Source organism: Globicephala melas, chromosome 8, assembly GCF_963455315.2.
Source record: "Globicephala melas chromosome 8, mGloMel1.2, whole genome shotgun sequence".
Taxonomy (NCBI): Eukaryota; Metazoa; Chordata; class Mammalia; order Artiodactyla; family Delphinidae; genus Globicephala; species Globicephala melas.
The window spans coordinates 16,266,972-16,285,642 of NC_083321.1; the positions used below are offsets into that span (position 1 = coordinate 16,266,972).

Below are 18,671 nucleotides of genomic sequence, written 5' to 3' on the forward strand. Positions count from 1 at the left end.
CTGCAATGGAACTTGCAACACACACACACACAGACACAGACACACACACACACACACAGACACACAGACACACACACACACACACACACACGCCTCAGACTCCCTACTCTCAATCTGGCTACTAGGCTGATAGAGGAAACCCAGTCTATTTCACTGCCCAAGAGCCCTGCACCACTAGTTAAGGAGAATGGGGCCAGTCTGGTGGGGCCAGCTTTGTGTGGATAATTCCCCTTTCCTGGATCCAGCGACTCTACTCAAGTCTATGCCTGTTGTTATCTTTCAAGCAGTGGATGAGCCAGCAGCAGGGGAGACTGGCTTCTAACTTCAGCTTTTGTGGTTCTCCTAACGGTCAGATCTAATCCCATGTTTGCCTTTTCTGTGGAGATGCAAACAGGCAAGTCCAGCTTTACCGACGAACATTTAATTCAGCACCTATTGATGTTCAACACTGTAAACGAGACATTATACATGGCTTCTTCCCTCAAGGAATCACAGTCTAGTTAGAGGTAAGACTGAGAGAAGTAGGGGACACAAAGTCTACTCCTGAATGTTGAAGACCCAGAAACAGAGGTCTCTGATGGATTCACTGTCCGAGTCCCCTAGGGTGGTGTAGCCTCTTCCAGGTGTACAAACCTCGGTTTGGACACTCCAAGCAGAGGCCCCCTGCCTGCCTTTCCATACTTTTCTTCTGCAACTCATTTTATATTCCACAAACATGTACTGAATACTTCCTATGTGCCAGGCACCATGCTGGCCACTGTAGGTGATCCCATATGGTGGGAGGATAGAGTGAGGGTGGGGAAGGTGGTGAGAGATGAGGCAAGGTCCAGATCGTGAAAGTCATCATAAGCAGAGCCACGAACTTTGGGCTTTTTCCTGGTGGAAATGGAGAGCCACTCCCCAGCTTGCACTTGAAGCTACAACTTAGTGTTTCCCACATGCACAAAACTTCCCCATTTCCATGTCTGGGATTATGCTGCTGCCACTACCTGGATGCCAACTCCTCCCACTTCTCCCCCTTTTTTTCACTTACTTAATTCCACTGGTTTTCAGAGGCATTGTCCATGTGTCACAGGATGCCACGTACCTACAGCACCTGTGATAACCCCTTTGGTGACACTCATCGCCTGTAGGGAAATGAGCTGACCATGTTTCTTTTTAAAAAAATTGAAGTAGGGGCTTCCCTGGTGGCACAGTGGTTGAGAGTCTGCCTGCTGATGCAGGGGACACGGGTTCGTGCCCCGGTCCGGGAAGATCCCACATGCCGCGGAGTGGCTGGGCCCGTGAGCCACGGCCGCTGAGCCTGCGCGTCCGGAGCCTGTGCTCCACAACGGAAGAGGCCACAACAGTGAGAGGCCCGCGTACTGCAAAAAAAAAAAAAAAAAAAAAAAAAATTGAAGTAGAGTTGATTTACAATGTATTATTTCTGGCGTACAGCAGAGTGATATATACATACATATATGTATTCTTTTTCAGGTTCTTTTCCATTATAGGTCATTACAAGATATTGAATATAGTTCCCTGTGCTATACAGTAGGACGTTGTTGTTTATCTGTTTTAAAAATAGTGGTTCATATCTGCTAATCCCAAGCTCCTAATTTATCCCTCCCCTCCTCTTTCCCCTTTGGTTACCATAAGTTTGTTTTCTATGTCTGTGAGTCTGTTTCTGTTTTGTAAATAAGTTCATTTGTGTCACTTTTTAGACTCCACGTATAAGAGATATGATATTTGTCTGACTTCACTTAGTATGGTAATCTCTAGGTCCATCCATGTTGCTGCAAATGGCATTATTTCATTCTTTTTTATGGCTGAGTAATATTCCATTGTATATATGTACCACATCTTCTTTATCCATTCATCTGTCAATGGACATTTAGGCTACTCCATGTCTTGGCTACTGTAAATAGTGCTGCAATGAACATTGGGGTGCATGTATCTTTTTGAATTATGGTTTTCTCCAGATATATGCCCAGCAGTGGGATTGCTGGATCACATGGTAACTCTAGTTTTAGTTTTTTAAGGAACCTCCATACTATTTTCCATAGTGGCTGCACCAATTTACATTCCCACCAACAGTGTAGGAGGGTTCCCTTTTCTCCACACCCTCTCCTTTATCATTTGTAAACTTTTTAATGATGGCCATTCTGACCAGTGTGAGGTGATACCCCATTGTAGTTTTGATTTGCATTTCTCTAATAATTAGTGATTTTGAGCAACGTTTCACTTGCCTATTGGCCATCTGTATGTCTTCTTTGGAGAAATGTCTATTTAGGTCTTCTGCCATTTTTTGATTTTAAAATTTTTTTTGAGTTCTATGAGCTGATTGTATATCTTGGATATTAAGCCCTTGTTGATTGCATCATTTGCAAATACTTTCTCCCAGTCCCTAGGTTGTCTTTTTGTTTTGTTTATGGTTTCCTTTGCTGTGCAAAAGCTTATGAGTTTGAGTAAGTCCCATTTATTTTTGCTTTTATTTCTATTGCCTTGGGAGACTGACGTAAGAAAACATTGCTACAATTTATGTCAGAGAATGTTTTGCCTATGTTCTCTTCTAGTTTCACGGTGTCATGTCTTATATTTAAGTATTTAAGCCATTTTGTGTTCTTTTTGTGCATATGGTGTGAGGGCGTGTTCTATCTTTGTTGATTTACGTGTAGCTAGCTGTCCAGCTTTCCCAACACCATTTGCTGAAGAGACTACCCTTTCTCCTTTCTCCATTGTGTATTCTTGCCTCCTTTGTCGAAGATTAATTGACCATAGGTGTGTGGGTTTATTTCTGGGCTCTCTACTCTGTTCCATTGATCCATATGTCTGTTTTTGTGCCAATACCATGCTGTTTTGATTGCTGTAGCTTTGTAGTATTGTCTGACGTTTGGAAGGGTTATGTCTCCAGCTTTGTTCTTTTTTCTTAGGATTGCTACGGCAATTCTCGGTCTGCTGACCACGTATCTTGTCTCCAATCAGATGCTTAGCTCCATGTCTAATAAATGTCCATATCCCCCGCTCTTTCAACATATGGACCTGGTGCAAAACAGTTGCTTGATTAAAAAAAAAAAGTTACTGAACTATTAATAATGGTGAACAGACCCAGCAATACCCTAAAGTTATAGAAGCATCAGGGAGAAGAGAGTGGAAATTGAAAGAGAGAGGGAAGACTAAATCAGGGACAGCTCCAGAGGACATGTGAAGCTGTTCTCACTTAATCTACAGAGGTACAGTCTGGTCTCTCAGCTCTGCCCGAGTCACCCATTGCTCCTGATCCATGTAAAACACTTTGAACAGGGACAGGCACACACCATGCAACCGATAGATGTTAGTTCTTCTTATTAGCAGAGGTCTTCAATCCTGCCACCAACTCTTTTCCCAGTTCTAGAAATAAATCAAGAGTTGTATTCTGTTTCTGGACCCTGATTCAAAAGCTTGACTGCTTAAGAAAGTGAGTTCTAGCCTGGAAAGTGAGGAGTTTGCCCTATGAGAGCATTTAATACAAATATTTGAGGAAAAGTTTGTCCTTCTGTTTTTGCTTTGGTGGATTTCTTTCATTCTATCTTACAAGTCACTAACTCTCTCTTCAGCTGTGTCTAGTCTGTTTAACCTATCCATTGAGATTTTTATTTCAACAATATTTTTCACTTGTAGGAGTCCTATGTGGTTCTTTTTCACATCTACCTGCTCGTGTTTCTTTCTTTTTTTTGGCTGCCTTGGGTCTTCATTGTTGCGCGTGGGCTTTCTCTAGTTGCGGCGAGTGGGGGCTACTCTTTGTTGTGGTGCGTGGACTTCTCATTGCAGTGGCTTCTCTTGTTGTGGAGCACGGGCTCTAGGCATGCAGGCTTCAGTAGTTGCAGCACGTGGGCTCAGTAGTTGCAGCATGCAGGCCCTAGAGCATGCGGGCTTCAGTAGTTGTGTCTCGTAGGCTCTAGAGTACAGGCTCAATAGTTGGGGCACACGGGCTTAGTTGCTCAGCGGCATGTGGGATCTTCCTGGACCAGGGATTGAACCCGTGTCCCCTGCACTGGCAGGTGGATTCTTAACCACTGTGGCCCCAGGGAAGTCCCTAACCTGCTCATGTTCCATAATCTCTGTTATGTGGATGATAGTCTTTTAACTACTTGAACATTTTCAGCATTCTTACTTTTCAAATTGCTCTATTAGTTCTTGTACATTAGGAATGAATTCTGTTGTTGGGCATGTGAACTCTTTGACCCCATAACACTGGAATTCCCCAGTTCTGTCTTTAAATCTGTGCTCTTGTCTATATTCTCTCATGTCCTTAGTGATCTCATCCAGTCTCATGGGTTCAAATACTATCCCCATGCCTGTGACATCCAAATTTATATCTCCAGCATGGATATCCTCTATTAACCCTAATTTATCCAACTGTCTACCAAATATCTTCACATAGTCTGTACAAAACTGAATTCCTTAATCTTCCCCACAAAACCCTTATCTAACTTTGGTCTTCCCATCTGAGTTAATAGCAACTCCCTCCTAATTGCTCAGGTCAAAAAATCTTGTAATCTTGACTCCTGTTAGAACAGGTCAGATCATGTTATTTCTCTGCTTAAAACCAGTGACTTGCAGTGACATATAAAGCCCCACAACAAAAATAAACAAAACAAACACCCAAAAAGCTACACAATCTGGTTCACCTCTCTGGCTTCATCTCCTATTATTCTTCCTCTTGCTTACACCTCTTCAGCCAAAGTGGCCTCCTGTGTTTTGTAACTTTCAGTATGCTTCTGCCTTAGGGCATCTACCTTTGCTGTTCCATAATGCCATGTAAATAGAACCATATAGTACATAGCCTTTGGAGTCTGACTTCTGGGGGAAAAGGAAAAGCTATAGAAAGAACAGATCAGAGGTGGCCAAGGGTTAAGGGTGGTGTTTGACTACAAAGGGGCAGAGTGAGGGAGTCTTTTGGGGGTGATGAAAGTTTTGTACCTTGATTGTTGTGGTGGCTGTAAGACTATGCATTTGTCAACATTCACAGAACTGTACACTGAAGAATGAATTTCACTGTATGTAAATTTTAAAAAAAGCAAAACAAAATCACAAACAACGGTTGCAAGTTTCAGGAAAAACTAAATGCAACATTGTGGAGAGGTTGGGGAAGCAGGAAATACAATCAGACACACACAGGATTCTCAGTGAAAAGAGGTTCACTTTATCCAGCAATGAATGAGCTGCTTCTCAAAATACATCTATCTGATATGAAACTGTTTGAAATTAGCTGGACTCTAGCTGAATAAAAGACAGAAGGAGAGTTGACAGGCATGTCTGATTGCTCACCTGCTTCTAAGAAATTACAGTCTCTGCTAGAACCAAATGCTCCAGGTTTAGTGACCCAGTATTTGAGATGATTGGTGTCTGATAATGTTCTAGGAAACCCTGTGTTCAGTGGAGTCCTGTCCCAAAGGGAATGCTCAGTTTCACACTGGTACAACTCTCCCCAAAGTTCCACGAAGCTTACTTCGACGAACTTTAGGATCAGGGCTCACCGGAGGGCTGCCTTTGTGGTTTAGATTATTCTTCCTTTCCCAGGAAGGTCAGTTATCAACTCTGAACATCTGCTGACTGTGCATCTTTCCTGGTCAAATGTATTGTGTTAATGAAGTTCATCAACCATAAAACCTAGTGATGGATTGTTTCTCCCCACACCTTGCTGTGGTGGAAAGAAAGAAAGATAAAGACAACCTAGGACTTGAGAAAATCTGACCCAGAGTTAGAGTTAGGCTTCAGAGCTGTCCAAATGAGCCTGGTTCCATAAAGAAGAACCACACCACAGACCTATTCTCATAAACAACTTTTATTTTTGTCCTCAGTATGTGCCCTTGAAGACTCCCAAATGCCTGGAGTTTCTGACTCTCCTTGGACCAGAGGCATAAGCATTGTACGGAACACTCAACCTTGGCTCACCACTCTCCTGAGGGGCTAAGTCTGAAGGCCTCAGAGAGAGGGAGCTGACACTCATGCCTCATTCCAAGATGGGTAACACAGTGAACAAAGAATTAGTAAAACATAGACTCAGTCTGTAGAGGGCTTCAAATATACATATTCTATATATATAAACCTGTTATATAGGAGTTCAACTTATTGGTTTCCTTGTGATTTGTAATTAAAGTACAAATGATATCGATGTTGTACACTGCTGATTTCCCCTTCTCAGCCCCCCTCCCTCCCCAACATAAATAACATCACAAAGGTCAGGTGATCCTAAGAGTTTTTGTTGTAAATATTTTGTTTTTAAAATCATTTCCCCTTCCTCCCCCGCAAACTACCTGTGAGAGTTTGGATCAGAGCAGCATGGAACGGACAAGGCTGGGGGCAGCATGGTGATCTAGTGGGGAGAGCGTGGAACATTGCTTCTCACTGACTGGCACCAGATGGGCTTCTGCATTTCCACTGACAACAGAGGCTACGACGGGAAGCAGAGAATGTGCGATGCGGTTTCGCCCTCCTCCGAATCGGAGGAGGTTGGCTGGACCACTGAGAAAAGCCCTAAAGGCATCGAGGTTTTGGAGACAGAGCACAGCTCCAGAAATGTCTTGGCTCAGTATTTACACAATATCTTTAGGCTGCATTTTCCTTTTAAGAAATTTATGTTTCAGGTTGGCTGGGGGAAAGAAGGAACTTAAAAACCAAAACAAACCAATTCCCACATATGTAAAAGTCCTGTTATATGTCTTACTCAGTTACTGTCATACACATCATTAGAAGTAGATACTGACAATGATTGGTTTCTTATTCCTTTTCTGAAGAGCATGAGAAAAGAGAGACAGGAGAGAAGGGAGGAGTGAGCTAAGGAGAGCGCCGGCCCTTCTTCAGGATTAAGTGACACTGGATGGTCTGGATTCGGTTCTTGGCCGGGACAAACTCGGGCTGCAGCTTCAGTGTAGATTCGTACCACACCAGTGCCTTTTCAAACTCTTCCTGTGAGGGGCAGAGGGACAAAAGTGAGAGGGGTACTACCACCAGACTAAATATATATGGTGACTTCTTTTTCTGTGAAAAGCACATCTGTGGTAGTGACAGTCCTGCAGTATTTTCTCAGTGGATCTAAATCTCTGAGGAAAACTCTAAGGTCTGGAGGAAACAACTACCTCCATCCCCAAGGTATGAAATAACAAAGAAAATTATGGCAGAGCCCAAGAACCAGAGGGAAAGGGGATATCAAGTTTATAGAGGTTTGGCCCAACAATAGGAGTAACTGTGGTGACAACAGTAAGAACCAACATTACTGAGTACCTGCTGTGTGCCAGGCACAGTGCTAGGTGCTTTATGGAATCCCTTCCTTTAATCCTCACAGAAACCTCTAGAACTATGTCTGGCAAAAGCTTATTGTGCATCTGTCTGAATTTTCTACTGTTAACTGGAAAGATGGAAGTCATGTCAGGTATCTCAATTAGACTTGGAAATTCTGAAACAGTTTCTTCTTCTCCCTAACACTTGAAAATACGAACACGGTTTGGAAATGATCACTGCCATAGTGAAGGCGTTAATCTTTTACTTAGACTAATACTCTCAAAGAAGAGCGCAAATCTACTGCTTAAATGGCTCCTTCTGGCCAAACGAGAGGCAGAATTCCTCATTCACAGCAGCAAATTTTGCATTTACTGGGGATGAAAATAGATTCTTCAATTTTAAGAAGCAGAGAGGGAAATCTGCACATTCAGCAAGACCTACCTGGCCAAAATTATATTTCCTGCCTTTGAAGTCACGGGTAACACATAAAACTTAGAGCCTGAAGCTGCTCATTCTATTAACCTTTACTGAGAGTACCGTGGGAAGAGCCCCATGTGGGACCCCAAGCTTTGGATGAAAGTGCATGGCACAATTCCTGTTAAATTCGGCTATGACAGATTCTGGGGGACACCTGGGACTTTAAGTTCTGAAATCGGTCCTCGTTCTGAACAAGATGGCTTTGCCATTTTATCTGTAAATGGTATCCCATGAAACTAGTGGCATTCCATCATTCATCAAAGCTTTGGTGAGCACCTACTATATGCCAAACCCTGTGAAGTGCTAGGAACAGGGAGATGAAGAGGAGTCTCTTTCTAAGGAGCTCCTGGTCTAGGGGGAGAGACTATACTTGAAACAAAAATTATAAAACAAGGTGAAAGTACAAGAGAAATCTGCACAGGGCATCATGAGTGCAACCGTAGGGACCTAGCGCAACCTTGCAGTAAGAAAGCACGAGAGTGTGTCCGTCCACGTGGAGGGTTAGCTAAGGTTTTCTGGAACAGGTGACGTCTCTAGAAAACTGCAGGTAAATCTGACTCTATTACTGTTGAAAACTTAAGGTGCGGAACTACATAGTTGCAAATACGTGGATGAATTTCCTGTATTACTTTAAAAACTCACAAACCCCTTACCTATAAAATATACCTTTGGTGGAGAGCTAACAATTTTAGACGCAAAACTTACAGGAAACTGGAGGACACTGACACAGTCAAAGAGGGTTTGAAATCAAAGATGTGCCCGAGAGAAGGTGGCAGAGCTGGTGTGCTCCGCTCACAGGCCAACCTCACCATCGCCACGTAGACGTTGCCCAGTGTGAAGTGGTTCACAGCAAAGTGTGGCGCGATCTCCACTGCCATGGTGGCCACAATGACGGCGTCGTTCCAGAGCTTGGCGTTGTGCAGGATGTTGGCTAGGCTAATGAGGGGCACGTCCTGTGGGAGGAAGGAGAAGGCGATGGTGATCTGGTGATCACTTACGATCTGGTGATCGTAAGTAATGTCAGCGTTTCCTGGTGAATGGCAGGGTCGTGCAACTCAGCGCGGGAGGCTGCTGTTTGCTACGGGTCTGTGATAGGGAAGGAGCACGCACCAGCCTATCCATGCAGTACTTCTTTCACTGAGTGAGACTTGCCTCAACAAACAAACAAACATGTCAGCTGCGTAAAAACCTGCTGAGTGCGGTTGTTGGCTTCCATCCTGGTGCAAGCTCCTAGTTGCGCTGCAGCTTGGTAAGGGAAGTCGGTGGCCCGATGCTCTGCACAGCCCACGCTCTGGGGCATGCCGTCACAGAGCCAACGGGTTTTCTGCAAGGACCGCCGCACTGCCTGAGGCAGGGGCTGGCAAGCTGTGGCCCACAGGCCAGTCCAGCCTGCTGCCTGCTTTTGTAACTTTTTATTGGACCACACCATTCCCATTCCCTTAGGTATTTCTGTGGCTGTTTTCACGCTATCATGGCAGAACTGAGTGGCTGCAACAGAGCCTGTCTGGCCTCAGACCCTAAATTTGTACCACCTGGCCCTTTACAGAAAAAGTTCCCTGACCCCCTGATCCAGAGTCTTCGCCCTTCCCTATCGCCTAGCAGTACAGGGCACAGAATGATGGGTTGATCAAGTAGCAGTATTATTATCACAAATATTTATTAATATCACAAATATTTATTCCCTTTAAATGTGTTACCTGAGCAACTGCTATCTATATTGCATTGTTCTGCATCACTGGGTTCTTCTATAGGAGATACAGAAGAAACAGAAGAAATGACCCATCTTTGTCCTTGCTGGACACCCACAGAGTGCATGTCATTAATAGGGTCACAGAGGTTTAAGAATTTGCCTAAGATCACAAACCCAGTGAGAGGCAGAGCTGCATTTAGAACTCGGCAATGCCTGCGCCTGATATAATGTTTTGCAGTGATCTTGAAGCCCCTCCCTGACGTTCCATCTTGCTGAGGTAGGGAAGGCACAACAGTGGGTGTAATTCACAGGCTTGTGGTGGCACAAGTGGGGTCATAAGTTTTTCCGCCCTATCTTAGCCTTTTGCCATTTTCTTATAGGCTGAGCATGAGGAAGGTTGTTGAAACCTTAGAATAAACCACTGTGGGCAAAGGAAAGGACTGAGGGATGGAAATTCACACCTCTGAGTTCCACTCACCTTCATTTGGTGTGGAGCATAGTGCAGGGCTTGGCGTAGGCAGTCAATCGCCTTCTTCCCTTGGCCTTTCACTCTCCAGTAGAGGGCTGCCATGCTGGAAAGGACCCAGGACGTCTGGTTCTACAAAGGAATGGTCAGCTAAGGCTGATGCTTCTTAAGTAACACACTAATTTACCACCAAGATTAAGAACAGTAACACAAGTAACACAAGTTAATGACCAATTAACTGAGTACTTACCTGGTCCCGGCGGTCTGCTATACACTCATGTTCATCCTCTTATTAATCCTAATAGCAACCCTATAAGCTTGATTCTACTATTACAATCTTTTTATAGATAAGAAAACTATGATCCAGAGAGGTTAAATATCTTGTCCAAATCCACTCAATTACTAAGTAGCAGAACTATATTTCATGCCCATGTTCTTTTATATTTAAATTTACTTAGCTTTTTGAACAGGTAATTCATTCACGTTTCAAAAACCAGAAGTTATATAAAGTTATACAATGAAAAACCTCCCTGCCATCCTTGTCACTATTATATACAAGTAAACACTATTTTTAGTTTCTTATGTGACCTTCTAGGATTTCTTTATGCTTTATCTAAGCAAATACGAATACAGACTTATCTCTCCTGCTTTATAAGCCTATTACTTATATAAGAGATAACATTCATCTGCACCTTGCTTTTTTCACTAAACAGTACACCTTAGAGATCTTTCTACATCAGTGTGTAGAAAGCCTCTTCATTCCTTTGTTATCAGCTGCATAGTATTTCATTGTTTGGAAGTACCATTATTTATTTAACTAGGTCCTTATTAATGAATATTCCTCTCTCCTCCAATTCTTCACTATTAAAAACAATGCTGCGAACATGACTTTGTATAGGTGTAATTTTGTGTCTGTGCAGCGCATCTGTAGGATACACTTTCAGTGTGGACATGCTATATCAAGGGGATACACGTTAGTTTGATAGAAATCATCACACTGCCTTCCATAGGACTATAGCAATTTAATATCCCACCAGAAATATACATATGTCCCTGTTTCTTTATTGCCTCACCAAGGAGTCTGTTATTAAACTCTGGGATCTTTGATAGGTGAAAATGCGGTTTAAATCTACATTTCCCTTCTTATGAATGGAGCTGACCATCCTTTCATGTTTGACAGCCTTTTGATTTCTTTTCTGTGAACGACCTGTTCTTATACTGTTAATTTTTCTGTGAGGTCTTTAGCTTATCTATATGAGAAAGCGCTTTAGGTATAAGGGAGATTAGTCCCTTGCCTGTATATGAATTACAGATACATTCCCCCAGGCTTCTCAAGTCTGCCTTTGGACGTATGTTGCTTTGTGTGATATAAAGGTTTTAATTTCTGCATAGTTCAGTTCATTAATCTATTTCTGATGGCTTCTGGATTTTCAGTTAGGAAGGTCTTGTTTACTCCAAGGTTATTAAGAATTTTTACCATGTTTTTTTCCCCCAGAACATTTGTAGTTTCATTTTTCACATTTTAACCTTTGATCCACTTAAAATTTAACTTGCTGTAAAGTAAAAGATATGGCTCCAATTTAATTTTTCTCCAGATGGCTACTAAGTTGTCTCGATAATAGTTAATGAGTTAATTCCTCTCTCCCCCACTGTGATGCTACCTTTATCATATACAAAACTTTAGTACTTAATTTAGGTCGAATATTGGGTTAATTTAGGTTTAATTTTGCATTTTCCTGTCTATTTCATTCTGATGGGTGGTCTCTAACTCCCAGCCATCACAGATGAGGCAATCAGAAAACTTACCCTGCTTCCTATCTTCTTTCTGTCTTCCAATCTATTTTTTGGGTAATTTTATCATTTTTCACTGTCAGGGCACATAGCATTTATATTCTGTTCTATCACCCAGTTTCCTGCCTTTGTTTTTGTATTGGTTCTACAGTTAAATATAGCCCTTGATCACTGACATTACTTTTGTGCGGCTTCCCTAGTCACCTCCTGGTTGGCTGAAGTTTATCTTCTAGTACTTTTCTTAAGAAGGGCTGATGGGAAAATTATTCTCTGAGATTGTTGTTATGGGCTGAACTGTGTCTCCCCAAATTCATATGTTGAAGTCTCAAATCTCTAGTTCCTCAGAATGTAACTATTTAGAAATAAAGTATTTAAAGAGCTGATTAAGTTAAAATGAGGCCATTATTGTGGGGCCCTAATTTAATATAACTGGATTTATGTGAAGGATTTATAGAAGAGGAAGAGATACATCAGGGTCATGTGTGCAGAGGGATGACGGCGAGAGGTGCCAACAGGGTGGCCAACTGCAAACCTAGGAGCGAGGCCTCAGAGGAAAACATCCCTGCCGGCACCTGGATCCCCAACTTGTAGCCTCCAGAACTGTGAGAAAATAAATTTCTGTTGTTTAAGCCACGCCGTCTATAGTATTTTGTTATGGCACCCCTAGCAAACAAATACAATCATGTAAGTTCAAAACTTTCTGTCTCTAGCCTTTATGCCTGAAGCACAGCTGGCTGGATGTAAAACCATGGCTCATTCTTTCTTTCCTTGAACAATTTGCTGGTATTGCTCCATTGCCTCTTGGTTTGAATGGGGGCTGCACAGAAATCTGAAGCTAGCCTGATGTGTTCCTCCTTCTTTATGACTTGATTCTTCTGACTGGCTTCCCACAAGGATCCTTTTTTTAAGAAAATAAAATTACCTTTCTTTAATGCCAATATCTGACACATACTGAAGAACATATTTATATATATACACATACAACAAATATGTAATTATATAAAATATACATGTATGCTGTAAAGCATAAAATAATGAATATTCCAGAAACCGCTACCCTACTAAAGAATGAACCTGCTTCTCCTGTATGTTCTTAACACTATGCCATCCTCTTGTCTTTTCTCCAGAGGCACACGCTATCCCAAGTGTTGTGTTTATTATTCCATTGCTTTTTTTTTTTTTTTTTGCGGTACGCGGGCCTCTCACCGTTGTGGCCTCTCCCACTGTGGAGCACAGGTTCCGGACACGCAGGCTCAGTGGCCATGGCTCATGGGCCCAGCCTCTCCACAGCATGTGGGATCCTCTCGGACCGGGGCACGAACCCGCATCCCCTGCATCGGCAGGCGGACTCTCAACCACTGTGCCACCAGGGAAGCCCTCCATTGCTCTTTTTAAACACCGTTCTATCACTTACACACACATATTGGCTCCAACAATACAATACTTAGTTTACTTCTTCCTGTGCATTATAAACATGGTGTAAGCAGTCTTCTGGGACTTGGTGTTTTTATTCGGCCCTCTAAGATTCATCCATGTTGCTATATGTCGTTTCAGTTCATTAAATTTCCTTGCTGCACAATTAAATGTCCATTAAGTGAATATACTATAACATATTTATACATTTTCTGTAAATGGGAGGGTTTGAGTTATTTCTTGTTTTTAAGTTAGCTTCCCGTTGCCAATAGATGTACAAAGAGGTTCTCTAGTCTAGATACCTAGGAGTGGAACTGCTGGGTCAGAGGATGCGCAAATGTCCAACATAACAAGAGAAAGCCAAATTGCTTCCTAAAGGTGTTATGACAAGTTTCAGTGCTATCAGAAATGTTTAAAAGTGCCTCTTGCTCTATATCCTTTCTAACTCTTGTTATTATCAGTGGGGATAAAACAGCATCTTACTGTAGCCTTTATTTGCATTTCCTGATTATTAGTGAGACTGAGAATTGTTTCTTGTGTTTATTGGTCATACATATCTTTTTTCTGTGAAATGTCTGTTAATATCTTTTATACATTTTTCTATTTTATTATTTATCTTTCTCATCACTTTACTTACATGCTCTGCATATTAATCCTTGTAGGTTAAATGTGTTAAATGAATTTTCTCTCACTCTGGTTACTTTCATTTAAAAAATGTCTTTAATTAAGAACTTTTAACCTTTAATATAGTTGAACTTAATAACGTTCTCTTCTCTAGCTTATGCTTGTATATCTTCTTTACGAAATCTTTTTGTACTTCAAGGCCAGAGAGATCATCTCCCACAGTTTATTTTAATTTTTAAAGTTTTGTTTTTGATACTTGAGTCCTTAATTCAGGACTTCCTTAATGGAGTTCATTTTTTGTGTATGATGTGAGGTGAGGATTGAAATTAACTAATTGCCCCAGCAAGCTTTCTGAATAGTCCCCTGTCTCCCCATTGATCTTCCACAGCTCTGTGTACACTAGAGACTTTCTGGGCTTCCTATTTAGTCCCCCTCATTACTTTTGCTTATTCCTTGAGCAAATGGCATAATGTCTTATAATTTTTCATAAAAGTAAGGCAGTTCTCACAACCTATTCTTCTTTTCAAGAGTGTTTTGTCTGTTCTTTACCCTTCCATATTAATGTAAAGATCTGCTTTTTAAGTGCCATAAAAAAAACCCTGTTGCTATTTTGATTACAATAGGATTGACTCTATAAATCTAATTGGGGAAAACTGACATGTTTATGGTGTGTGTCTTCTTATCCATGAACATTACATATCTTTGTTTATTTAGGTCTTTTAAAATGTCTTTCAATAAAGTTTTATCACTTTCTGCACCTAAGTCTCACAACTTTTTTGTTAGATTTAGTACTGGGAACTTTATATTTTTGTAACAAAGTAAATACATGTTAAAAATTATGTTTTCTAATATTTATTGCTGCTGTATAGAAATGTAACTTATTTTTATTTATTGACTTTACAGGCAGCCACCTCGATAGAAACATTGTTATTTCTAAATATTTGTCTGTAGATTCTTTTAGGTTTGCTATGTAGATAATCACATCATTTCTGAATAACTTTTTTTTCTTCCTAATACTTATGCCATTACTTTCTTTTTCTTGATTTACTATACTTATTAGGACTTTTAGTACAATGCTGAAAAGAAGTGGTAGTGGTGGGCATTCTTTTTCCTGATTTCAAAGAATTATTTTAAATATTTCCCCCATTAACAATTATCTTTGATGAAGGTGTTTTGTTGATTCTTCTCATCAGATTAAGGAAATACTTTTCTATTCTTAATTTGCATTAGGTTTATATCATGAATGTACTGAATTTTATCAGATGCAATCTACTAAAATGATTTCATAATTTTTCTCCTTTAATTTGGCTGATGAAATTTAAGATTTTCCTAAAGTTAGACTGTTTACATTTGTATTTCTGGGATAAACCCAACTGGTCAAGGTGCATCTTTTTTTTTTTTTTTTTGCGGTACGCGGGCCTCTCACTGTTGTGGCCTCTCCCGTTGCGGAGCACAGGCTCCGGACGCGCAGGCTCAGCGGCCATGGCTCACGGGCCCAGCTGCTCTGCGGCATGTGGGATCTTCCCGGACCGGGGCACGAACCTGCGTCCCCTGCATCGGCAAGCGGACTCTCAACCACTGCGCCACCAGGGAAGCCCAAGGTGCATCTTTTATATATATATATATATGTGTATATATATATATACACACACACATATATAAATAAGATATAAAAAATTCAAAATTACAGCTGTAGATTTCAACATACCTCTCAATAATTGATAGAAGTAGACACAAAAAAATCGGTAAATATAAAGAACATATAGAGAGTATTATCAACCAACTTGACTTAAATGACATTTCTAGAACAGTCTAACAACAGCAGAAGATGCACTCTTTTCTGGTGCTTATGGAACATTTATCAAGACAGATCATATTCTGGGGCATAAAACAAGTCTGAATAAGTTTAAAATAATTCAAATCATACAAAGTATACTGATTTACCACAGTGTAATTAAATTAGAAATCAATTAAAGCAAGACATCTGGAAAATACCCAATAGTTTGAAACCACATAACACACTTCTAAATAATTTATGGGTCAAAGAGGAGATTAGAAGGAAAATTATAAATCATTTTAAACTGAATGAAAATGAAAATATGACAAATAAAACATGTGATATGCAGCTGACACAGAATTTAGAGGGAACTTTTAGCACTAAACCCCTACATTAGAAAAGCAAGGGATCAAATTAGTAACCTAAACTTCCATACTGAGAAACTAAAAACAAAACAAACAAAAAACTTGTCAAATGAAATCCTAAGCAAGCAGAATACAGGAGGTAACAAAGATAAGAGCAGATACCAATGAAAGAGAAAACAGAAAAACAATAGAGAAAAATCCATGGATCCAAAAACTCATTCTTTGGGAAGCTCAATAAAAACTGATAAACTTTTATTAGTCAATGTGATGGGGGGGGGGAGAAAAGATACAAAGTCCCAAGATAAGAATTGAGAAGGTACATTACTACAAATCCTACAGATATTAATGGAATGATAAGGAACTATTATGAACAACTTTATGCCAATAAATTCAATGACTTAGATAAACTAGACAAATTAAAGACACAACTAACAAAGCTCACTCAAGAAGAAAGGGCTTCCCTGGTGGTGCAGTGGTTGAGAGTTCGCCTGCCGATGCAGGGGACACGGGTTTGTGCCCCGGTCTGGGAAGATCCCACATGCCACGGAGCAGCTGGGCCCGTGAGCCATGGCCGCTGAGCCTACGCGTCCGGAGCCTGTGCTCCGCAACGGGAGAGGCCACAACAGTGAGAGGCCCGTGTACCGCCAAAAAAAAAAAAAAAAGAAGAAGAAAGACAATTTGAATACTCTCATTAAAGAAATTGAGTTTATAGTTAAAAACCTCTCACAAAGAAAACTCCCTGTTCAGATGGCCTCTAAGGTGAATTTTCTATCAAACATTTAAGGAAGATATAATACCAATCCTCTACAATCTGTTCCAGAAAAATAAGGGTAGGGAACACTTTCCAACATATTACACAGTCATTATTATCCTGATACCAAAACTAGACAAAATATTACAAGAAAATCACAGACTAATATACTTATGAATATAAATTCAGACAGACTGAATGGCTTATCAGCGGTAGAGAAAGGTGTGTGTGTTGGTTTGTCAATTTCTCATTAAATCAATCATTTTCTGCTTTATATATTTTGAGGTTATTTTTATTGCATATGTATAAGGTTAGAAGCAGTATATATTGTTTTTCTGGTGAATTAAAGCTTTATCATTATGTGCTCATTCTCTCTGACCCTAATAATTTTTTCTGCTTTGAAGTATATAGTTCCAGGTAATTAATATAACTATAGCTACTTCCTTTTGATAGTATGTTCCTTTTTGATTAGTATTTTCCCATTAACATTTCTACTATGCTTTAGGTATGACTTAAAAACACGTAGCTCCTTTAAAAAGTTTCCAATTTGACATTATTGTGACTGTTATATTACACATTTGTTTAAAGACTGTTTATCATATTTCTTGGTTTCTTTTTATCCTGATTCTTGAATACATTTTTTCCTCTTTTTTTTTTTTTGTGCCATTTCTTGGATTGATTTCTTTTTTCTTTTTTGGATTGTTTTTTTTTGGTCCTCCTGTTCTTACTTCATTATTTTACCCTCAGAGGTTTGGGAGTTGCACATTTTTTTTAAAGGTTACCCTTAAATCTCTACTTAATATTTAACTTAACGAAGTCCAAGTAATATATTAACTCACTCCTCCTGAACATTAAAAGAGCATTTGAATACCTTAACTATGATCATCCCACTCTCAAATGTACATTTCTCCAGTATTTCGGTTTAGCCACTCCTGAGACTGAACCAGAAAAAGATAGAAAACATAAACAGACCAATCACAAGCACTGAAATTAAGACTGTGATTAAAACTCTTCCAACAAACAAAAGCCTAGGACCAGATGTCTTCACAGGCAAATTCTATCAAACACTTAGAGAAGAGCTAACAACTATCCTTCTCAAACTCTTCCAAAATATAGCAGAGGGAGGAACACTCCCAAACTCATTCTACAAGGCCACCATCACCCTGATACCAAAAGCAGACAAAGATATCACAAAGAAAGAAAACTACAGGCCAATATCACTGATGAATACAGATGCAAAAATCCTCAACAAAATACTAGCAAACAGAATCCAGCAGCACATTAAAAGGATCATACACCATGATCAAGTGGGGTTTACCCCAGAAATGCAAGGATTCTTCAATGTATGCAAATCAATCAATGTGATACAGCATATTAACAAACTGAAGAATAAAAACCATATGATCATCTCAATAGATGCAGAGAAAGCTTTTGACAAAATTCAACACCCATTTATGAAAAAAACTCTCCAGAAAGTAGGCATAGAGGGAACTTACCTCAACATAATAAAGCCCATATATGACAAACCCACAGCCAACAAGGTTCTCAATGGTGAAAAACAGAAACCATTTCCTCTAAGATCAGGAAAAAACACAAGGTTGTCCACTCTCACCACCATTATTCAACAAAATTTTGGAAGTTTTAGCCACAGCAATGAGAGAAGAAAAAGAAATAAAAGGAATCCAAATTGGAAAAGAAGTAAAAGTGTCACTGTTTGCAGATGACATGATACTATACATAGAGAATCCTAAAGATGCTACCAGAAAACTACTAGAGATAATCAATGAATTTGGTAAAGTAGTAGGATAGAAAATTAATGCACAGAAATCTCTTGCATTCCTATACTCTAATGATGAAAAATCTGAAAGAGAAATTAAGGAAACACTCCCATTTACCACTGCAACAAGAAGAATAAAATACCTAGGAATAAACCTACCTAAGGAGACAAAAGACCTGTATGCAGAAAACTGTAAGACACTGATAAAAGAAATTAAAGATGATACAAACAGAAGGAGAGATATACCATGTTCTTGGATTGGAAGAATCAATATTGTGAAAATGACTATACTACCCAA

General features: G+C 40.1%; 1 protein-coding gene across 2 annotated transcripts in view; it reads right to left on the reverse strand.

Moving 5' to 3' along the window:
* Positions 1–5,522: 5,522 nt before the first annotated feature.
* Positions 5,523–18,671, reverse strand: part of TTC17 (tetratricopeptide repeat domain 17) — a 155,183-nt gene continuing 142,034 nt past the window's right edge. For both annotated transcript variants that reach the window (XM_030864648.3, XM_030864646.3), the window contains 3 exons: positions 9,888–10,007; positions 8,529–8,672; positions 5,523–6,930 (listed from right to left, as the gene is read on the reverse strand). In XM_030864648.3, the coding sequence (XP_030720508.1) occupies positions 6,799–6,930; positions 8,529–8,672; positions 9,888–10,007 (396 nt within the window). In that variant the 3' untranslated portion in view covers positions 5,523–6,798. The remainder of the gene's footprint in view (positions 6,931–8,528; positions 8,673–9,887; positions 10,008–18,671) is intronic.